The 17,994-nt window shown below is 42.1% G+C and overlaps 2 protein-coding genes across 2 annotated transcripts; both read right to left on the bottom strand.

Moving 5' to 3' along the window:
- Positions 1 to 691: 691 nt before the first annotated feature.
- LOC124646974 (E3 ubiquitin-protein ligase CHIP-like) lies at positions 692 to 3,451 on the bottom strand. The gene is made up of 8 exons (XM_047186995.1): positions 3,311 to 3,451; positions 3,108 to 3,175; positions 2,962 to 3,025; positions 2,812 to 2,883; positions 1,995 to 2,128; positions 1,693 to 1,834; positions 1,481 to 1,591; positions 692 to 1,046 (listed from the first exon to the last, which is right to left on the bottom strand). The coding sequence occupies exons 1-8, from the start codon at positions 3,449 to 3,451 to the stop codon at positions 924 to 926; spliced, it is 855 nt and encodes a 284-aa protein (XP_047042951.1). The 3' UTR covers positions 692 to 923.
- Positions 3,452 to 5,200: 1,749 nt separating this feature from the next.
- On the bottom strand, positions 5,201 to 16,599 carry LOC124708024 (methionine S-methyltransferase). The gene is made up of 12 exons (XM_047239715.1): positions 16,133 to 16,599; positions 10,691 to 10,884; positions 10,141 to 10,347; positions 9,960 to 10,055; positions 8,857 to 9,045; positions 8,484 to 8,672; positions 8,170 to 8,406; positions 7,912 to 8,046; positions 7,493 to 7,804; positions 7,166 to 7,345; positions 5,963 to 6,928; positions 5,201 to 5,651 (listed from the first exon to the last, which is right to left on the bottom strand). The coding sequence occupies exons 1-12, from the start codon at positions 16,431 to 16,433 to the stop codon at positions 5,355 to 5,357; spliced, it is 3,303 nt and encodes a 1,100-aa protein (XP_047095671.1). The 5' UTR covers positions 16,434 to 16,599; the 3' UTR covers positions 5,201 to 5,354.
- Between the last annotated feature and the right edge of the window lie 1,395 nt (positions 16,600 to 17,994).

The raw sequence follows: 17,994 nt of genomic DNA, 5'->3' as shown, positions 1-17,994 counted from the left end.
TGGCATGGAGTGATGTAGTAGCGGTAACTTTTCTGCTAAGTTACTGGCTCTGGATTTGATATTGAACATGAGGTAGGTGAATATCTACTATGCCAGGAAATGTGCAATAAAACTAATAGGTCTCTTGTTGTCCCCAAACAATACCAAAGTAGCTGCGCTGGGGATTCGGTTAGACCGAACCAGTCGATTAGGTTTCTTGTCCTAAAAATAAGTTTTGTTTTTAGGTTTCTCGTCCTAAAAATAAGTTTTGTTTGCTAAAAACGAGGACCCATCAGTGCTGAGAAAAAGAGCTAACCGAGAATTCGTTACACCAACGTATCAGTTTGATCTCAGGTTTCTGACCGAATGAAACGGCCGGAAGGAAATCCAACAACTATTCAAGGAACACATGCCTTCATCAATGGAAAACAACCCAAAAAATACATCAGATATCCGTGTCTAAATGGAAGGGAATCGGATAGGTACATATGTAGCAGCAGATAGGGACACAGGCTGAGCTAATCAGTGTCTAAATGAATTTAAATTATTTAAATCATTAATAAACATGGTAAGATTTGATAAGTTTCTACCCATGGTGAGACCTTTTGAACATGCTAATTCTCATGGCTAAATTATTTTGTGTTCTGAACAGGTCGTAACTCATAAGCCTTCAAATTCACATGTTGTAAGATATTGCAGAATGGCAACGAAAGAAGTGGTGTAAAAATGTATTAATACCAGACTAGAATAGATGAATGGTCAGTCTAGAGGATCAACACAAATAAATCATTCAACAGCTCAACACTGAAAATGACTAGCCTATAGACAACAAACTGCTCTAGCCTAGAGAGTGTTGGCTGTTTATGTACAATTGCCAAGCTTTCGTTAGTGTTTACCCAAGAATCAATCAGCTAATCCCAAAGGCCAACCATCAATCCCCTCAGTTAAGACTTGTAGGCCCAGCTGTGCTCCTTGAGGTAGGCCTGGACTGCTTCCTTGATGGCAAGATTCGGAACCAACTGATGCTCCTTCAAGGGCTCCCGTGTCACTGGGTCGAAATTTCCCACCTAAAGAAAAAGTTATTATGAGCTTTAAAATACTGTACTTTCAAGTAAATTTATTATCCATAAATATAAACTGAATCATGTGTACCACACACATTAAGCCAGTGTTTAATTTTAAGCATTGGCACATAACGAATCATAGTTGGTGAGTTGATGATCATAATATACCAGTCAAATACTGTACTAGTTCAATTTAGCTACACCAGCTACTGTTAAAGTTTCTGTGCCGGTGTGGTTTCCTGTAGTACCAGTTCTTTCAGCTATGCAGGAACCAACTAAATCTACGACATTGCAGAATCAGGCAAGATATTGAAGTGGAATATTCCTAGAATGGAAATTACAGGGGAATATAATAGCAAAACAAGATTACATAAGAATAAGATGAATAAAATCAAGAGTTCGCTGTAAGCAAATGCCAGCTTAGGAAGAGGGCACACCTTGCGAAGATGCTCAAGTAATATGCCCCTTTCATATGTCACACCACTTGGTGTGATAACTGGATCTCTAAAAATCTCAAAAGTTATTTGACAGCAAAGGTAGTCAGGCACCTAGGTGTTCAAAGCGGAAACAGCTTCAGAACACAGAGAAAAATTGGCATCGAACAAAAGAAAGTTGGATATAAGATATCGTAAGTAAATAGTGCTTTTACATCTCCTGGTGTGTCATCAAGTACAGCTTTCGTGAAGACTTCAGATAATAGTTTGCATTGTTCTGAGTACTCATTGTCAGAGTGTTCCGGAAGTGTGCCGCTAAGAAAGTGATGCTCCTGCAGAGCATTTTCACATGCTTCCCTGCATGTACATGTTAGAGCAGTATTAAGGAAAATCATCATGTCAGGAATTTAAGGCACCACCACAGTGAGTGTGAAAGTTTGATAAAACTGAATCTCGGCACAAAATAGACACACTTCAGTTTACCTACAGCACAATGGTAATTCAGTATACACCTTACCTTAAGCTTTGCATCTTCCAAACTCGTTCAGTGGAGTGTTTTTCCCAGTGCAGATATTTCGCCTTGGCAAGTACCTGCCAGATGTCCTCCGCCATTTTATCCACTGAATTCGAAGACTTGAGGAGATTCAAAGCCTGTTCCCCGTAATATAAGATGGGCAAGACATTAGTGGCAGTGTATTGCGGGACATCAACCATGTCAAGTCAAAATAACCATTAGCTGAGTCCGCTAACTAAATGTGCAGCAAGGTACTTGTGAATAGGTCACTTCAGCTCCTAAATAAGCAGAAGAGCTTGGTGAATGGCACCAAGGCTGCACTACTTATTGACAAGCACCACATTTCTCAAATAAAGAGCAAGCGGAAAAGCAAATTATGCGCAGCCACAGAGGTTTTACTGAAAAGATCTCATCCACGATTCAGTTCAAAGAGGACAAGGGGTTCAGTTCAAATTCCACCTGCACAGATGTTAGGGAACACGCAGACAGTATCGTCAACTATAACCCACGCCATTTATTCAAAGAGAAACAGGGCACAATGGGCTGGTGGGGGGAATTACACAGTGCGTGTAATGAAAACAGGTAGGCTTCAAGCATAGTTAGGAACTATATGCCTTATGCAGCATGTAAGATCATAGTTTGATCTGCAGATGTTGTAAACAATCTTAAAGTCAATCATCAGAATGGTGACATTTTCTGGTACAACTAACAAGCCAACTATGCAATGACACAGACGCGAACAATCTTAGCATAATGCAGAATGGCACAGCCAGTTTGCAAGATGAAACATAACGAAAGAGCTAGGTACAGAATGCCAAACCTTCTGAAATTCTTCCACGGCGATAGCGCACTCTTCCTTCTCGAGCAGGGCGCATCCTAGCAGATAATGCCCCTGCATCACGCGAACACATGTATTACACAAACTAGTATATCTCACAGCTGCGTCGTCGTGACCAAGGAACCGTCAAACCTTGAACAGGGCGTCGTCGAGCGCGAGAGCCCTCCTGCTGTCCTCCTCGACCCTGGCCCAGTCCCTGCGCCAGCGGAACAGGCAAGATTTCAGTGCTGGATGGACCTCGCGAGGGAAGAGGAAGACACGGGGATCGCAGTGCTTACTTGCGCCTGAAGTGGCAGAGGCCCCGGTTCATCCAGTACACGGCCACGTCGGGGCACAGCGCAATCGCCTGGGAATCGATCGATCAGTGAATTCGTTCGCGCGTTCAATTGAAACCAGATGGGGATTCGATCTATCACGGACAAGAACTGGCCGCAGTCGGGAAGAAGGGGATTGGGGAGGAAGTTTGGGGTGTGGTGCTCGCCTCGGTGTAGCAGTCGATGGCGGCGCCGAGGCGGGCCTTGCGGAAGCACGCGTTGCCCTCGGCGCGCCGGAGCTCCGCCTGCCGGGCCACGCCGGCGCCGACCCCGTCCGACGTCGCCGCCGCCGCCGCCGCCGCCGCCATGGGGAAAAGCCTCCGCCGATTTTCGAGTTTGGTTTTGGTTTGGATGGATTGGGAAGAATATCGAATCCCTATAAATTTCTTTCTCTTGAAGAAATGATGGAGACGACACGGTTACCTTGCAAAATACTAGTACTCCGTACGTAGAATTTTCAATATTTCGGCCGCGTAAAGAGAAAATTATACTGTATGTATCTCCTCTTGCCACGTGGCACGCAAAGATTTCTATCCTTCCTTCCAAAAAAAAATATTTGTTTTGTTCTCACACGTAGGTCGTTGAACTAATCCAAATTACACTGTCTAACAATATCGTTTGAATTTTGAAGCGGACGTCTGAATTGTTCAATCCTCATCTAAATAAACTTCTTTCAATGGGTTTAACCACATTATATTAGACCCAGTGTGGTGTCTATCTCAAAGCTATTATCGTCAATATTTCTGCATGTTTTAGTTAGTTTCTGAATTGTAATTTGGCTTAATATCGACACCGATGCAACGTACATGTGTTGTCCTAATCCTTCCAAAAAAAGATGCTTTTGTTTTATTTTGTTTTGACACGTAGGTTGAACCAATCCAAATAACACTGTCTACAATTTCTTTCGAATTTTCAAGCGGGCGTCTGAATGGTTCAATCCTCATCTAAACAAAGTTCTTTCAGTGAAGAAAAATGGCTCAAGATTATTTCTCCTAGACTCCTACTATCTCCTTTATATAAACTAAAGTTTAACCAGCTATTTAGGAAAAAAGTGTCAATGTTTATAATTTTAAATTAATAATAATGCTATAATCATCATAAATTATATTTTCATATTATATGCTTTGATATTACCTCCATACCGGTTTATTAGGGCAATATGCAGTTTAAGAAAAAAACTCTTTAACCATTAATAGTTACAATTTTTTTGCATCTATTTCATATTTTGTTGACCAAATTAAAGATCAAAGTTTTATCTCTAAGTGCATATCACCTCTATAAACTAGATATGGAGGTAGTACACTAGATATTTATTTTCTTATGATAATAATTGGTCAAACTTAAAAATATTGACTTTGACAAAGAAGAAGGTAAGGACGGAACCCTCTAACAGTTCTCCTAAATTTTGGTGAACTCGGTAACCTACATACATCTCCTACACACACTGAACCCCCTCCCTCCCCCGCGCACCCCGGCCATGATTGCCGGAACCCCTATGCATGCCACATCGAGAGAGGACCGCTGCCATGATCGTCCCATATCCTGGTGTCACACCCGATCCACCCGTCTTCGCCTTCCTACAAAGAGATCCTACAAAGAGGATGTAGGTGTCCGTGACGCTCACCCACATCACCTCGATGTGCATAGAGCTCCTCCGGCCACGGGTCACCAGCCAGCCTACGTCGGTTGTCATCGAACTCCTGCTATGGGACACCGCCACCAGCTCGCACCGCCCCACACGACCAACCTAGGGGATGAGCGCAACGAGGACCCCCAAGTCCAAGCCCTATGGTGATGATTTGGTCCCATAGCGTGCTCCTCGAGTCCAGTGAATTTTTACCGACAGGCTTACAGTTCTCTGAAGGAGCAAACAAAAAGATAAAATGGCTGCATACATCTCTCCTCAAGCAGGATTCAGTGAACTCGGTAACTACATATTTCACTTTGCTCCTTTTTTCTTTCCCTTTCGTTCCTTCATAAAATAAAAGATAATTTCATTCTGGGTCTACCAAACGGGGTAGATATAGGCCTGTAAGGCCGAGCAACACACACACACACACACTGAAATTCCGTAATTTTATTCATTTTATTTAGATTCAAAACCAAGTTCAGCTCAAACTCAAATTCAAACAGGCGAGAATGAAGAGGAGTGGTTACATCTATCTCAGGTTTCGTAGTTTCTTCACCCACCTGACCAACCCTAGCCCCTAGTTACTGTTTGGGTCCCAGGCAAACCTCCTTGAACTGGGTGATGCAGTCCATGGCCCGGTCGAACTCGCCGCTCTCCAGGGCGAAACTGAACCGGCAGTAACCATGCACCCCGGTCCACGTGCTGCTGCTTATGCACAGCCCCGTGGTCCTGAGGATGGCTTCCCTGATGTTGCTGCCATCGAGCTTACCCTCGAAGCCGCCCACCTTGAGTGTTATGCCCATGTAGGCGGTCGGCTTCGCCAGCATCGAAATGCCACCATGGCAGCCAAGAGCATCCCAGCCACAGCTCTCGAGTGTCTGTTCATCATCATAGGAAAAGGAAACAAGAGGGTGCAATTTGTCAGACATGTGTGATGAAATCAGGAATGCTCAATTAAAATTTCTTACGGTTGCCCCAAAGAATGTCTGACCAATTTTTCGATTCTCTATGTCTGACTAGTTGCAGTCATGCCATTTTGTATGTGAATTTTTTTGATAATTCTGAGGAGAACTCGAAATACTCAGATTAACCTAAGGTTCTACTGATCTTTATGTACAAACTAAAAGGGCCAGGACTGATGAGTGGAAGAAAATTGAGACGAGAACACAAAATATCAGCAAAGGCTAACCTTGATCAGCTGGTTGGCACGATTCTTGAGCGTCTCCTTTTGCTCCTTGATGAGATCAGAGAAATGCTGATCCTTCTGGTTCTTGAGACCCAAGAGTTTCCTGAAAGTGTACTTCAGCGTGCTATGCGGACGACTCAAGCTTGGGAAACTGTAAAATGCGTCAACCAAGGATGAGTCACTCAAAATCAGGAACCCAAAGTCTAGACCCGCCGTCGTCAACTCAAAGGACAGCTCCCCGAGCAGGATGACTGAGAATGAGGGCTTTGACGGCTTCAAGGTAGAGACGCATCTCTCCAGATTCCACTGGCTGCAGCCATCATCCTGGAACTCGAGACCTGAGGACGAGGTGTCGATCACCACCCTGGCTCCAAATCTCGCACACACAGATAGCAGCTCTTTTATATCATTGTCGCTGTACAGAAAACCAGTAGGGTTGATTGTGGGGCCAGAAATATACACCCATGGCCGAGATACGTTCTCCAGTGTGTAAGCTAGAACGTTTGGTTCGATCTTGAATCCAGATTGTGAATTTGTTGGAATAGTCAAGGTGGTTGCGTTAACAAACTTTGCTGCGTTGACGTAATGGCCGTTGGTGCCCGAAGGGAAAAGGAGGGTGCCCTCTTCTTGCATGCAGCAGAGCACGAGCTTGTTGAAGAGCGCGAGGGAGGTGTTGCCGTATATGATCTCCGAGGAACCATCTGCCAAGAAACCATAGCTATCTTTCACCAGCTGTTGAATGCTTGAACGTACATCAGTCTCGGAATCAGTGATGTTCTGCCTGACAAAACTTTCGAAAATGGAGGCATTTACTGCAGAAGGCACTGGCAAGAAGCTGCGATCCAAATCCATATGTATGACACCAGACTCCTTGGAACCAGGAACAAAAAACTCAGCTCTTTCTAGGGTAGACATAGCTGAACTAGAAAATCCTATCATCTCCTTAGGTATCACTTCTGCAGGTTCTCTCTGAAAATGGAACAACCAAAAATTAGAATGCAAAGATGAAAAACATAACCAAACACCGACTAACACATTTAGTAGCTCCTGGTGGTGTTATCCAAGTAACCAACTAAGATGGAACTAATCGAAAATTTAAAGATTAGCTGATGCATGCTAAGGGGAGAGTCCACTAAAACAGGTCATTCGGAATCCTATGGTGAGGACGAGTGAGGTGGAGAACTGGAAGAGGTCAGCAATGTTCACCTCTTGTGGTGGATGCCGGTCACCAATTTGAAATGCCAGCAGCTCATGGAAAAGACAACCATAATAGTGCTGGCTGATCACCGAAGTGTGCCCTTCCAACAGCTCAATAGTTTGTGACAGTGCCTTATAGACAGTTGCATCTTCAGAAATGGTAAAAGCAACTTCAAGATCAGAATAAACCTGCACGTAAAACAAAGCAAACGCAAATGAGAAAAACATGAAGTAGATACAATAATGCGACAGTTCAACTATAGTCCAGGCTGATTGACATAACAAGCATGCAAGCACACTCAATGGGCTTGAATTGATGCGATAAAGTTACAGCACCTGATTCTTTACTAAACCGCACAATATAGATGCATGTGAAGGTAGTGTCTTTCCAGCAAGATATTTCAATACACCATTGGAGCTTGGCAGACTAGACAACTCCAGATGTTCTGAAATATCTAGTAATAATCGGGAGCCAACATCTTTTGTCACGCTTAGTAAGTTCACAAAAGCAGCACTTGTGATGGCCTCAAACTGAGCCATGCCAGTAACCACAACCTGAGGCTTCAGTTTCCTTATCAACTCAATCAGCAGATCTGATTGCCGTGGTGCTTCAATTACAGTGACAGTGTCTTTAGCATGGTTACTTCCCTGAAATTTAGAAGAAAGGCAATCATTTTTCATACACAGAACAGACATGTATTTTCTGCAGTTCCACAAATACAGAGAAAGAGGCAGGGAAGGAGGAACTAAATTACCTCAATTGCTAAAGATGTTAACCATTGCTTGGGCAAGTGCCTGGTTAGATGTTCATCAACAATTGCAAGCCCCGGTGAGAATAATCGAAGTGCATTTTCTATCGCCACAGCACGGGATGGGAACACGACAACATTCTGGTCCACCAGAAAAGAAAAGGGACAGCACATGAAGCATAAGTGAGAATCATTGAATAGGTTGATCTTATGAATTTCTAGTAACCAAACATAACTGTATAGTCAATAGCCACCAAGCCTTACATCAGGAGTTAATGGGATGTGGTGGTAGCTCTTCATAAATCCAGCAACAAGATTCCGGAAGTTTAAGCATCCAGCTGGAGGCTCACAAGGATTGGACTTGTTCTCTTTCAAGAAACTAGCTAGGTATGCTAGGAAAGGAATTTTTTCATCGGCAACAGAATCGTCATCGAAGGACAAATCCAGAGAGCTGCTGACTTCATGAAATCCATCATTAAGGAACTCAAATATTTTCTTCACCTGAAATTCCTCCAAATTAGTACTATTCCCGTCATTAATACCATTGTTTTATAAGGCTAATCAGAGCTCATAAGTACCTGGTTGGGCTGACGAAGTTGACAACTATACACAGACAAAGCATGTGAAATGCGGCCACCAGATTTCATGTATGCCCAGGCTGTTCGTGCACACACAGGCTGATCCCCGACAAGATCCATGAAAAACTCAAAGCGATGTCGGCTATTTTTCTCAATTTCAACTAAAGCTGAAATGTCTGTGTCGGCAGCCTGCAAAGAACCCAACTTGTTGGTAATGATCCTCCACAGCAACGTTTTTGTAAGTACATGAAAATTCTAGGGCCTACTAAAGCAGTGTACAACATGAAGACTGTGTTCTTGCTAACCAGGACATAATGCTAGCATGGAGAAGACTTTGTGATTTGTTAGCCCCGGGCTGTCACAGCATCATTACCTGCATAATTTTTGTTTGCCAGAGCTTATTGATGCGAAATCCACGGCGTAGAAATAGCCGTTCACAGACACCTTGCCCTGGTCGGCCTCCCATGTTGAATACCATTAGACCACTAGGCTTTATGACAGAAATCCCTTCTTCAACTGCCCGAGCAATCAAGCCGAGGCCAAATTGGTCCTCAACAAAACCCTGTATGCAACAAGACATGCATAAACTAGTAAGTTCACAAACATAACGAAACAACAAGATGGAAAATATTAACTGTCCTCTCTATTTAAAAATATTGTAACAGTAGGGGCCTTCCCTACTGTTGAAGGTTCAAAAAGAAAGATGGCAAATATTAGAACCAGCTATAGAAACAAATATTGACTTGAGTAAAACTATGTGTAACATCATGGCGTGAGGATTATATTTTTTAAAGAAAATGATAAAAAAATTATCATTGCAAAACGTTAAAAGTAAAATATCACTGCTAATAATTCCATATTCCAGCTGCCATTTGTTAGAGGAAAGCGTTGGGGGAGCTAATCACGTTTATTCTTATAAGCTGAATAGGCTTGTTGCCCCAGTCAATATAGATTGCCAGTGCTGTCCATCCTAACTACCTAGAGTTAAACTGATTATACTGGTGGAACTATGTTGTAAGTACAGATCATACATTATTTCTACTAAGTTTCATTTTTATTATATCGAGGGTAAGACCACGCGCCTACAAGGAAACCAGATATGTTAGAATGCATCCTTTTCCTAAGAAGGTTATGAAAAAATATACTCCCTCCATCGCACGAAGAATGTCGGATGTTAGTCAAAATTCGGATGTATCTAGTACTATTTAGTGTCTAGATACATCTAAAGTTAGACAAATCTCAGACAATCTTCATGAGACGGAGAGAGTATGATCTCCCAAGAGTATATGATTCGCTGATCCAAAAGTCACTGCATGGGCTATAATTTAATTATTTCCCAGTTTTGTTGCATAAAAATATATTAGGGGACTCTGACATGAGTACACATTTAGTGATGGGAAAATTTAATCTCGAGTTTAATGCATGTCAATAAATCTAGGCTGAGCAATGAATAACAAAAGATATATCTCAGCTCACCTGAAGAGCACAGTAGTTGCTCAAGGAGTACAGAAACTCCTCACTTGAATTTTCAGTTACAATCTTTGACATCGCCTCTGGATTGGGGTTGAGAATCTGAAAGCAAGATATTGAGAACATTGCTGAGTTCTGGTCTACTATAATCTCCATTCACAAAAATTGATAAAAAACCTGACCATACCTGTGGTATGCATCCAACAATGCGATCAAGTTCTATCTTATTGTCTTTACAGTAAGAAAGAAGATCAGATTCATAGAATTCAACCCTATCTAGCAGTGTTTTCCCCTCGCTGTCGTAGATTGGGAGACCATCGTCATCAAAGGCATTCAAGTAAAGGTTTATCCATGCAATCTTGATAGCTCTTGGGTTGATATCCAGACCATAGACCTTCAAAAGAACAAACAATTATAAAGTAAGGTAATGCCAAGCTGACCGCAAATTAGTTTGATAAGCTTGTATGTGAAGCTCAGACTATCAAGGTTCAATTCCTTCTTGTTTTTCTTCCTTTCAACTGAAAAACGATGGTTCAGCATGATTGAGACAATATGTGTAATTAGACACAAAATTTAGAAGCAAAATATACTCTCCAGGTTTTTGTTCAGGTACGTAGTACAAAACAAGTTAGACCATCAGCAGATTGGCAGACGCCTAAAAGTTCTATATCATGCAACCTGAGTAAACGAACAACTGCTGGTGTTTCCACTTTTGTAGCAGAACAAGAGGTACCAACCTTCGAAGGGCACCATTTTTCTGCAAGTGCAATGGATATCCAACCATTGCCACATCCCAGCTCTGCTACTGTCTTATCCCTGAAGATGGAATCCGGATGCCTATTGAGACCCTCGTAGAAAGTGAATGACCAATCTTCAGGAATGAAAATGCTAGGTATCTCCATCATTGTTAGCTTCTTTCTTTGCTGGAATCCTAGAAGCAGTTGATAAATCCATCAAGGTATTAGGTATGAAACCAAATGAAAGATAATAGAACAGCACAAATTTAATGCATTAGTGAAGTGGGAAAGCTGTAACCACTGTGCCAACTGAAGATAACAATTTATACGCACAAACAATAGAAGAGAAATCATGTCAGATCCAACATCACAGCTGTTCCAGTGCAAAGACAACATCAATCAGTACTAATTAACTAGAGATATAGTGTACATATATTCTATTGCAGTTGTCATGGCAATAATTTTGCCAGGCTTATCTTTCATGTTTTCATTCTTAAAATGATAAGTTGGGCAGGATTGTTCTGAAAAGAAAGGAAAGTAGAAAAAAACCTGTCTCACCAAAATATCTAACAGTAGAAATGCTAATGTCATTAAAATACTCCTGTAAATGAATCATTTGACCAATGCCTTATTCTGTTCTAATCTCATAAGTGTTTCGTTTGTCCCTTTGTAACTACCATCTCCACAAGCCAATAAGTGCCCATCACAGCAAAACAAGGTGGCCATTATGGCTAGTATGTATCATAAGAAAAAAACAGGAACTATTTCTGGTTTGGCTTAGTTCTTGCTCAATTTGAATTTTTCTACCCATTAGAAAATGATTCCCTGTTTTACATTTTATATGCATATATTGTATACTGAATGTCGGAATGTGTAAGTGATCTCTTGAAAATGTGTTGGGAATTAGATATACTACCAAAGCAAGCCTCAAACAAGGAGGCACGTCACATTATGATTGACAATGCAGTAGCAAATCCTGAAGGGAAACCTATCAGCCAACAACACCACCAAGTAAACAATGAACTAAAACACGTCACATAACTCAACAACCGAGACAAGTAGCTCCTTGGATAAGGAGCATGGGTGTTCAAATTATAAAATCCCTCCAGGGACACCTAACGCTTGCTACGGTCAACAGCATCACATGGTGCCCACATGGCCGATGCACCACTAGAAACCACAGGATACGCTCCCTCTCTCAAAGACCCCGTAGACATTACAGCAGACAAGAGAATTGTGTGTCGTATAATCTATTCAGGTGTGCACGCATAGCTGTGCTGGAATCCTCTTATCACTAGTAATGTAATCCCTTTCCTCACAATCGGTCCATTGGTTTCTGGGCAAAGTTATAGTCAGATCTTTGTTGTGTTCGCTAGCTCGGACGGCGGTCACTCACACGCTGACTAGCACTCTCCACTTAGCAGCCAGCCAGTAGTAATAAACAAGTTCAGTAGAGTACCAGTAGTATCGGCTAAGCAAATGAACGCAATGTTGTATGATCGACCAAGATTACTGACGAACAGCAGCAACTAAATTACTGGCGCGCGGCCGGAACCGGATCGGGGGCAACACGCGCGCGGTTCTCCACCGGACCCCGGGATTCCCGGATCCGTTCCGGGCCAGCCAATGGAGGCGGACCGACGGGCAGGGGGATACCTTGGAGGTGGGGGTCGAGGACGACGTCGTGGATGCGGAAGTGGAAGGTGCGGAAGCACTCGTGGCCGGCGGCGGGGCCGCCGCCGGCGAAGCGGCGGCGCACGGCGCCGAGGAGGCGGCGCGCTCCGGCGCGGGTGTCGGGCGCCCGGAGGCGCTCCAGCACGGCCTTGGCGGCGCCGTACGCCGCGTCGCCCGACGCCGCGCACGTCGCCAGGAACGCGTCCACCTCCTCCACCGGCGGCGGCGCGGCGGCCATTGCTTCCTTCCCTCCGGCGGATCGGGTCGGTTGGTTCGGGTGGTGGAGGTGGGGAATGGAGGTGAGGTGGAGAGCAATGGCGGAGCGGAGGCTGCTGCGTCTGGCTTATATAGGCGGGCCGGGCGAAGGGTCTAGACGTCGTCGCCGTGGAAGACGAAGAAGGGTAGAACCGTCAATTCATATTTACTTTCAGAGATTCTGTGACGGCATCATGGCATGGGGATTCTGCATTTCCTGATTGACCACTCAGAAATTTGAAGCTTGAAAATTATATTCATTCATTCATTTTACTACCTCTGGTCGCTTTTAATTGACGCTGCACCATGCCTAGCTAAGCACATGTGGTGAACTAACCCCGCGTCGATTAAAATCGACCGGAGGGAGTATAATTCTAGCATGTCATGATTTGTCATCGAATTTTTTTTTAAGAAACTATATGAGGCTGTGGATAGTCTCACACACTATTTATGTCATTATGTATAATATACACATTCTAAACTACAGAAATCATGAGGTTGTGCATAGTTCCACACAATAATGCTCCTTTATTCAAGCACTAGCTTAGGCTTTTGAGAACTGAAAAGGGGGGACACGAAAGCACATGAATCATGGTTGTAGGTTAGGTGAGTCACCAACTTGGTGTTATATATATCTTTCCTCTACTTTTTATTTTGTTCTATATTCCTTAAGCTCTGCAAATAAAGTTCTAATATATGGTCTATGGGACATTGTAGTTGTGTGGCTTTTGCTCCTTTGAATCGAGATGCATCAGACGGAAAAGATGAGTAAAATAGACAAACATGTGGTGGTGGTGGTGGTGTCTAAGCTAGTTGTTCCTTGAGCCGCCTGACCGTTGGATTTGCATTCTTCGAGTATGAAAACTCTAGCGTTGGAGTGGCATTTCCTATCGAACCCCATGTTGGTTAGAAAACTACTGGATCTGGATCAACAAGTGTTTGATACGCAGGAAAAAACAAAGGAGTTCTAATTTAAGGTTGGAGTTGATGGATTTTTCAACGTAAAATACAGTGCAAATAAATCCTTGGAGAAAAAAATCTAAATATAGCACCCTACGAATTAAACTACTATTGTATGAAAAAATCCTAAGGATTCAAATCTTTTTAAATCCTATAAAATTCCTTTGACTCAAAGATGCCCTAAATATCTCCACGCCTTTCGTGATTCAGAATGCGCATTCTGATACAGAATGAGTTTCAGAATGATCAACAGATGCAAGAGAATAGTTGTAAAGTAAACTTAGTATTTGTCTACAAATTTAAATTAAAATTTGATTGTCCCATGATTTTATCGCATTAAGGGGAAAGATGACATTACTTTAGACAACAACATATTTCTACATTAGGCTATACTTTAATATTTTCCGTGTACATGAAGCAACTTTTAAAAAAGGAAGCTGGTAAAAGTAGATTTAAGTCTAAAATGTATTACCTTTCTATTGTGAAAATTGTGAATAATTTCTTATGTATTCGTCTTGATATGGGAATTATTTAAGAGTCAACCAATGGCAATTGACATGTCAAGTTTGCAGATAAATGATGCTAATAATTTTGTACCCACAACGGTAATATTACCATCGTTTTGCACCCATGAACGTGTAGATAATTACTCATGGTCCAATATCTCCACGTGTCGACTTAATATTTCATCAAACATTTTCCGTGCGTATAAAAACAAGATTTTAGTATTATCTTTGTTACCACGTGGATACCTGAAAAAAAACTGCGTGCATGCAAGGTAGCTAATAACGAAAGAATACTTCTTTTGTATAAATACTAGTCTTTGTGAATAGGGTGCGACTAATTCTCATTCGGCTGAGAACTAACTTAGTTCTTAGTGAGAACTAACTTAGTTCTTTGTCAAATGACGTTATCAAACTTCATTTGCAACCCATGTTGCAAGTCACAATTAGCACGAATCATGAAGAAAATCTAATGGTCTGGAGACATTTTTCGTAGAGGCAACCTCACTTGCAACTGAAATGTTTTAGTTGCAATCCAAGTTGGAATTGAAAAAATCTCACTTCCAACCCAACTTGCAACACGAGTGCTTGAATTAAGATGAAAATATGATGGTGTAGGAACCGACTAAGAACTAAGTTAGGTAGGAACTAGCAAAACCTTTTTGAATATTTGTTGTCAATTATATATGTGACTAAATTCAGAAAAGCAACATGTTTTAAACGAAATATATGATCACAAAATCGTACTGAAAACTGTGTAGATGTCCTAAAGTCAACTTTCTTGAGTTAGATGGGAATAAAATAATATTATTGTTAGCTTGGCCGTGAAAAAAAACATGTATGAAATTATTGTACTAGCTATAGTTTGTCGTCGTTTTCAATTCTGGCATCGCATGGGTCAATCTATAATTTGTCACAGAGAACTAGGGATTATGTTTTTCAAGAATGATTTTAAATTATTCGTTACAAATCTGGTACGGAAACAACTAATAATTAACATGGGAAATTGATCTTGAAGGCCATATCATTGTCCTATAGACATTATATTTTTTTAAAGGCGGAGTACAAATGATTGGTAGGTTTGTTATGGCAATAATGGAAAAGGTGGTGCATGCATAACACCCTTTTCCCATGTGTTGGACTACTGTAGCTAGTTCGTTGTCGTCTCTCTCATACTTTGTTGTCGTTTTTTGTCACGGTATCGCACCAACCAATCTTTAGTCCTTGTCATAATTGTAAACTATTTCAAAACTCAATCTTTTTTTAGTGAAACAAGGTCTACAAAAAAGTCATCGATGGTAACGGAGATTTTTCTAGGAAATTTAGTGGAGATATTTCTTCCTAATTAAACAGGCGAATTCTATTTTCTTTGTAAATAGAGTAAGCCAGCAAATTACTTATGAAAAAACATTTTGAATGGTAATCCGGTGGCCACAATAATTCAATCTATTTTTGCCGCGAATGGTTAATCATTGGTATGCAAGAGCAAATGATGTAGGTTCTAGGGAAAAAATGCAACTTCTTTTTCTTGAAAAAAAATGCTGCTTGATTGACCACAAGTGGACATGTCATATGCCAACTTGCAGTTACGTTCCAATTCACTCATTTATTTCTGCCGAGACATAGAGAGAGCTACTCAAAAATAGTCCGTGGCCACCCAAAATGTGTACTGGACACGATTTTCTACAAGGACGACTGACATATTTGCCAGCAAAAAGAGAAATCTATTGCTCCTACAAAGACTTGGGAGTTGACTCTACTCTGCCTAGCCAACTTTTGGGCAATAATTATAGTTAACGTAGGAAATCCATCACCACGTCCTAGTCTCTCACTGTCACTGAATAGGCATATTCATAGTACAGCAACAGCAAAACACACATATATAAACAAAGAGAAATAAAAAAAATGGTAATTAATCCACTTAAATAATTTATGTGCTAAAACATATTCGTTCGCTGAGATGATGATCGGTGGAGGAGAGAGATATGATTAATTAAGCAAGGTTTGAATCTTTCTAATGATGACCATGATGATGAATATTGTATAGTACCTGAGGAGAGGGTGGTGATGGGGAGGCCGCAGTGGGAGTCGTGGAGGAGCAGCTCCCGGACGCAGAACCCGTACCGCCGGAAGAACTCGTCGGCGCCGCCGTCGCCGTCCACGGAAATCCGGCCGAGCGCGGCGAGGAAGACCCTGGCCTCCTTCCTCGTGGCCGGGTCGTTGAGCCGCGCCAGCAGCTCCCTCAGCTCGCCGTACGCCGCGTCCCCCGACGCCGCGCACCGCTCCAGGAACAGCGCCGTCGTCGACGAGTCGGCCGGGGCCTCATGCACAGCGGCGGCCACGCTGCCCATGGCGGCCGAAAGCTCCGATCGGACGATCGAGAGCTTGGGAGAGATGATTGGTGGGTGTAGCGGGAAGGAAAGGAAAGGAAAGGGAGAGATCGTCCTGGCTTAGAGCTGAGCTAGATGTGTTTATATATGGACAGGAAGGATCGCGGTCCAAATCAACGCACCAACTGATGATCATTGGAATGCATGTGTGCCCTGACATGTATGCGCATACTATATGTACCCACGGAATTATGTATGTACATGTTGACAATTAACTATGTGCAACCATGCTTACAGTGATTAATTATATATATGCGTACCGTGTCTGTCCACATCTAATAAGTCTATTCGGATTTTCTTGTCTCTAAAAGTAGATTGTGATATGGCCCTGCGATATTCGTATATTCGTATCTAAAATGTACGGGGTTGGTAGAGTTAGCTTAGAGCTCGGTCAACTCGGTTGCATAATATATGGTTGCAAGTGAGTATAAACATTTTTCAGTTGCACCATGGTAGTGAGTATATCTTTGGTTGTATACCAGCTGAACAGATTTTCTTTCCATTTCGTTGCAAGTGATTAAATTCAGTTGCATACTCGGTGACTTTGTTTTTAGGAAATGGGCATCGTCTATACATATGCATCTTTCATGGCACCAAGGGCCAAGCTTTCATCCTGTGAAAGGTACATATATGCTTTCTTTGCCAGCATCTATATATCTAATGCATTTTAAAAATTAGGCAGGGTTTTATTGTTGGGTACACTTTGTGCGCGCATGCATGTGGACCTGCTTCTCTCGATCGGTTCTGTGCAAGCTATAGATTTTGTTGGAAAGGATCGACGCTAATTGGTCATTGGTGCCGTGGAGAGCATGCATGGATGTGGACCTTGTGATTTACTTGTTTAGCTTCGATGGTGCGGCGCCTACTACATGCTTGATCAGCTGTATTTAAAGTGGAGTTTTTGATGATGTGGACTGGATTCTTAGTTTAGCTACAAGTGGAAATTTTGGTTAGTTAATCACACTGCTCCATCCACCACGAGTTCTAAGTCTTGTTTGGTTTGGTTAAGATAAGAATATGACCAAATGCTACCCAATTAAAATGCAAGATATATGTACTCCATTCATTCTGAATCTACATATGCAGGAGACTTTACCTCCTTGGAAACACTCACAAAGTGTTCAAGCTAGCCTTTTTAGATGTAGGGAAATTCCCAATATGTTGTAAATCTAGTCGAGTGGATTCGTACGAATGTACAATCGCAAGCTTGAGAACGTCACATGAAGCTTAAAACCTTCACTTAAACAACATGTGCAGTAGTATACCCAAATCAAAACTCCAAACGGAAAGAATAAATACACAATCCATCACACCAAGCTACCTTCCAAACTGCACCTGTAGTTTAAATGAAGTTTTTAAGCTGCAATATACCTCAATCAGTTATTGTACGATAGACAAATAGGCCTCCAAACATCAATCCACTATACTAGAAACTCGAATTGCAGTGTTCTTTGTCCTGTGATCTCATCGAACAGGGGAGAATGAAGCAATTCATTGATTCGGCGTAGTTCAGATACAGAAA

The sequence above is a fragment of the Lolium rigidum genome, chromosome 4 (genome assembly GCF_022539505.1).
Source record: "Lolium rigidum isolate FL_2022 chromosome 4, APGP_CSIRO_Lrig_0.1, whole genome shotgun sequence".
Taxonomy (NCBI): domain Eukaryota; kingdom Viridiplantae; phylum Streptophyta; class Magnoliopsida; order Poales; family Poaceae; genus Lolium; species Lolium rigidum.
Note: the sequence above shows the minus strand (reverse complement) of the source record. Positions and strands in the feature narration are given on the sequence as shown.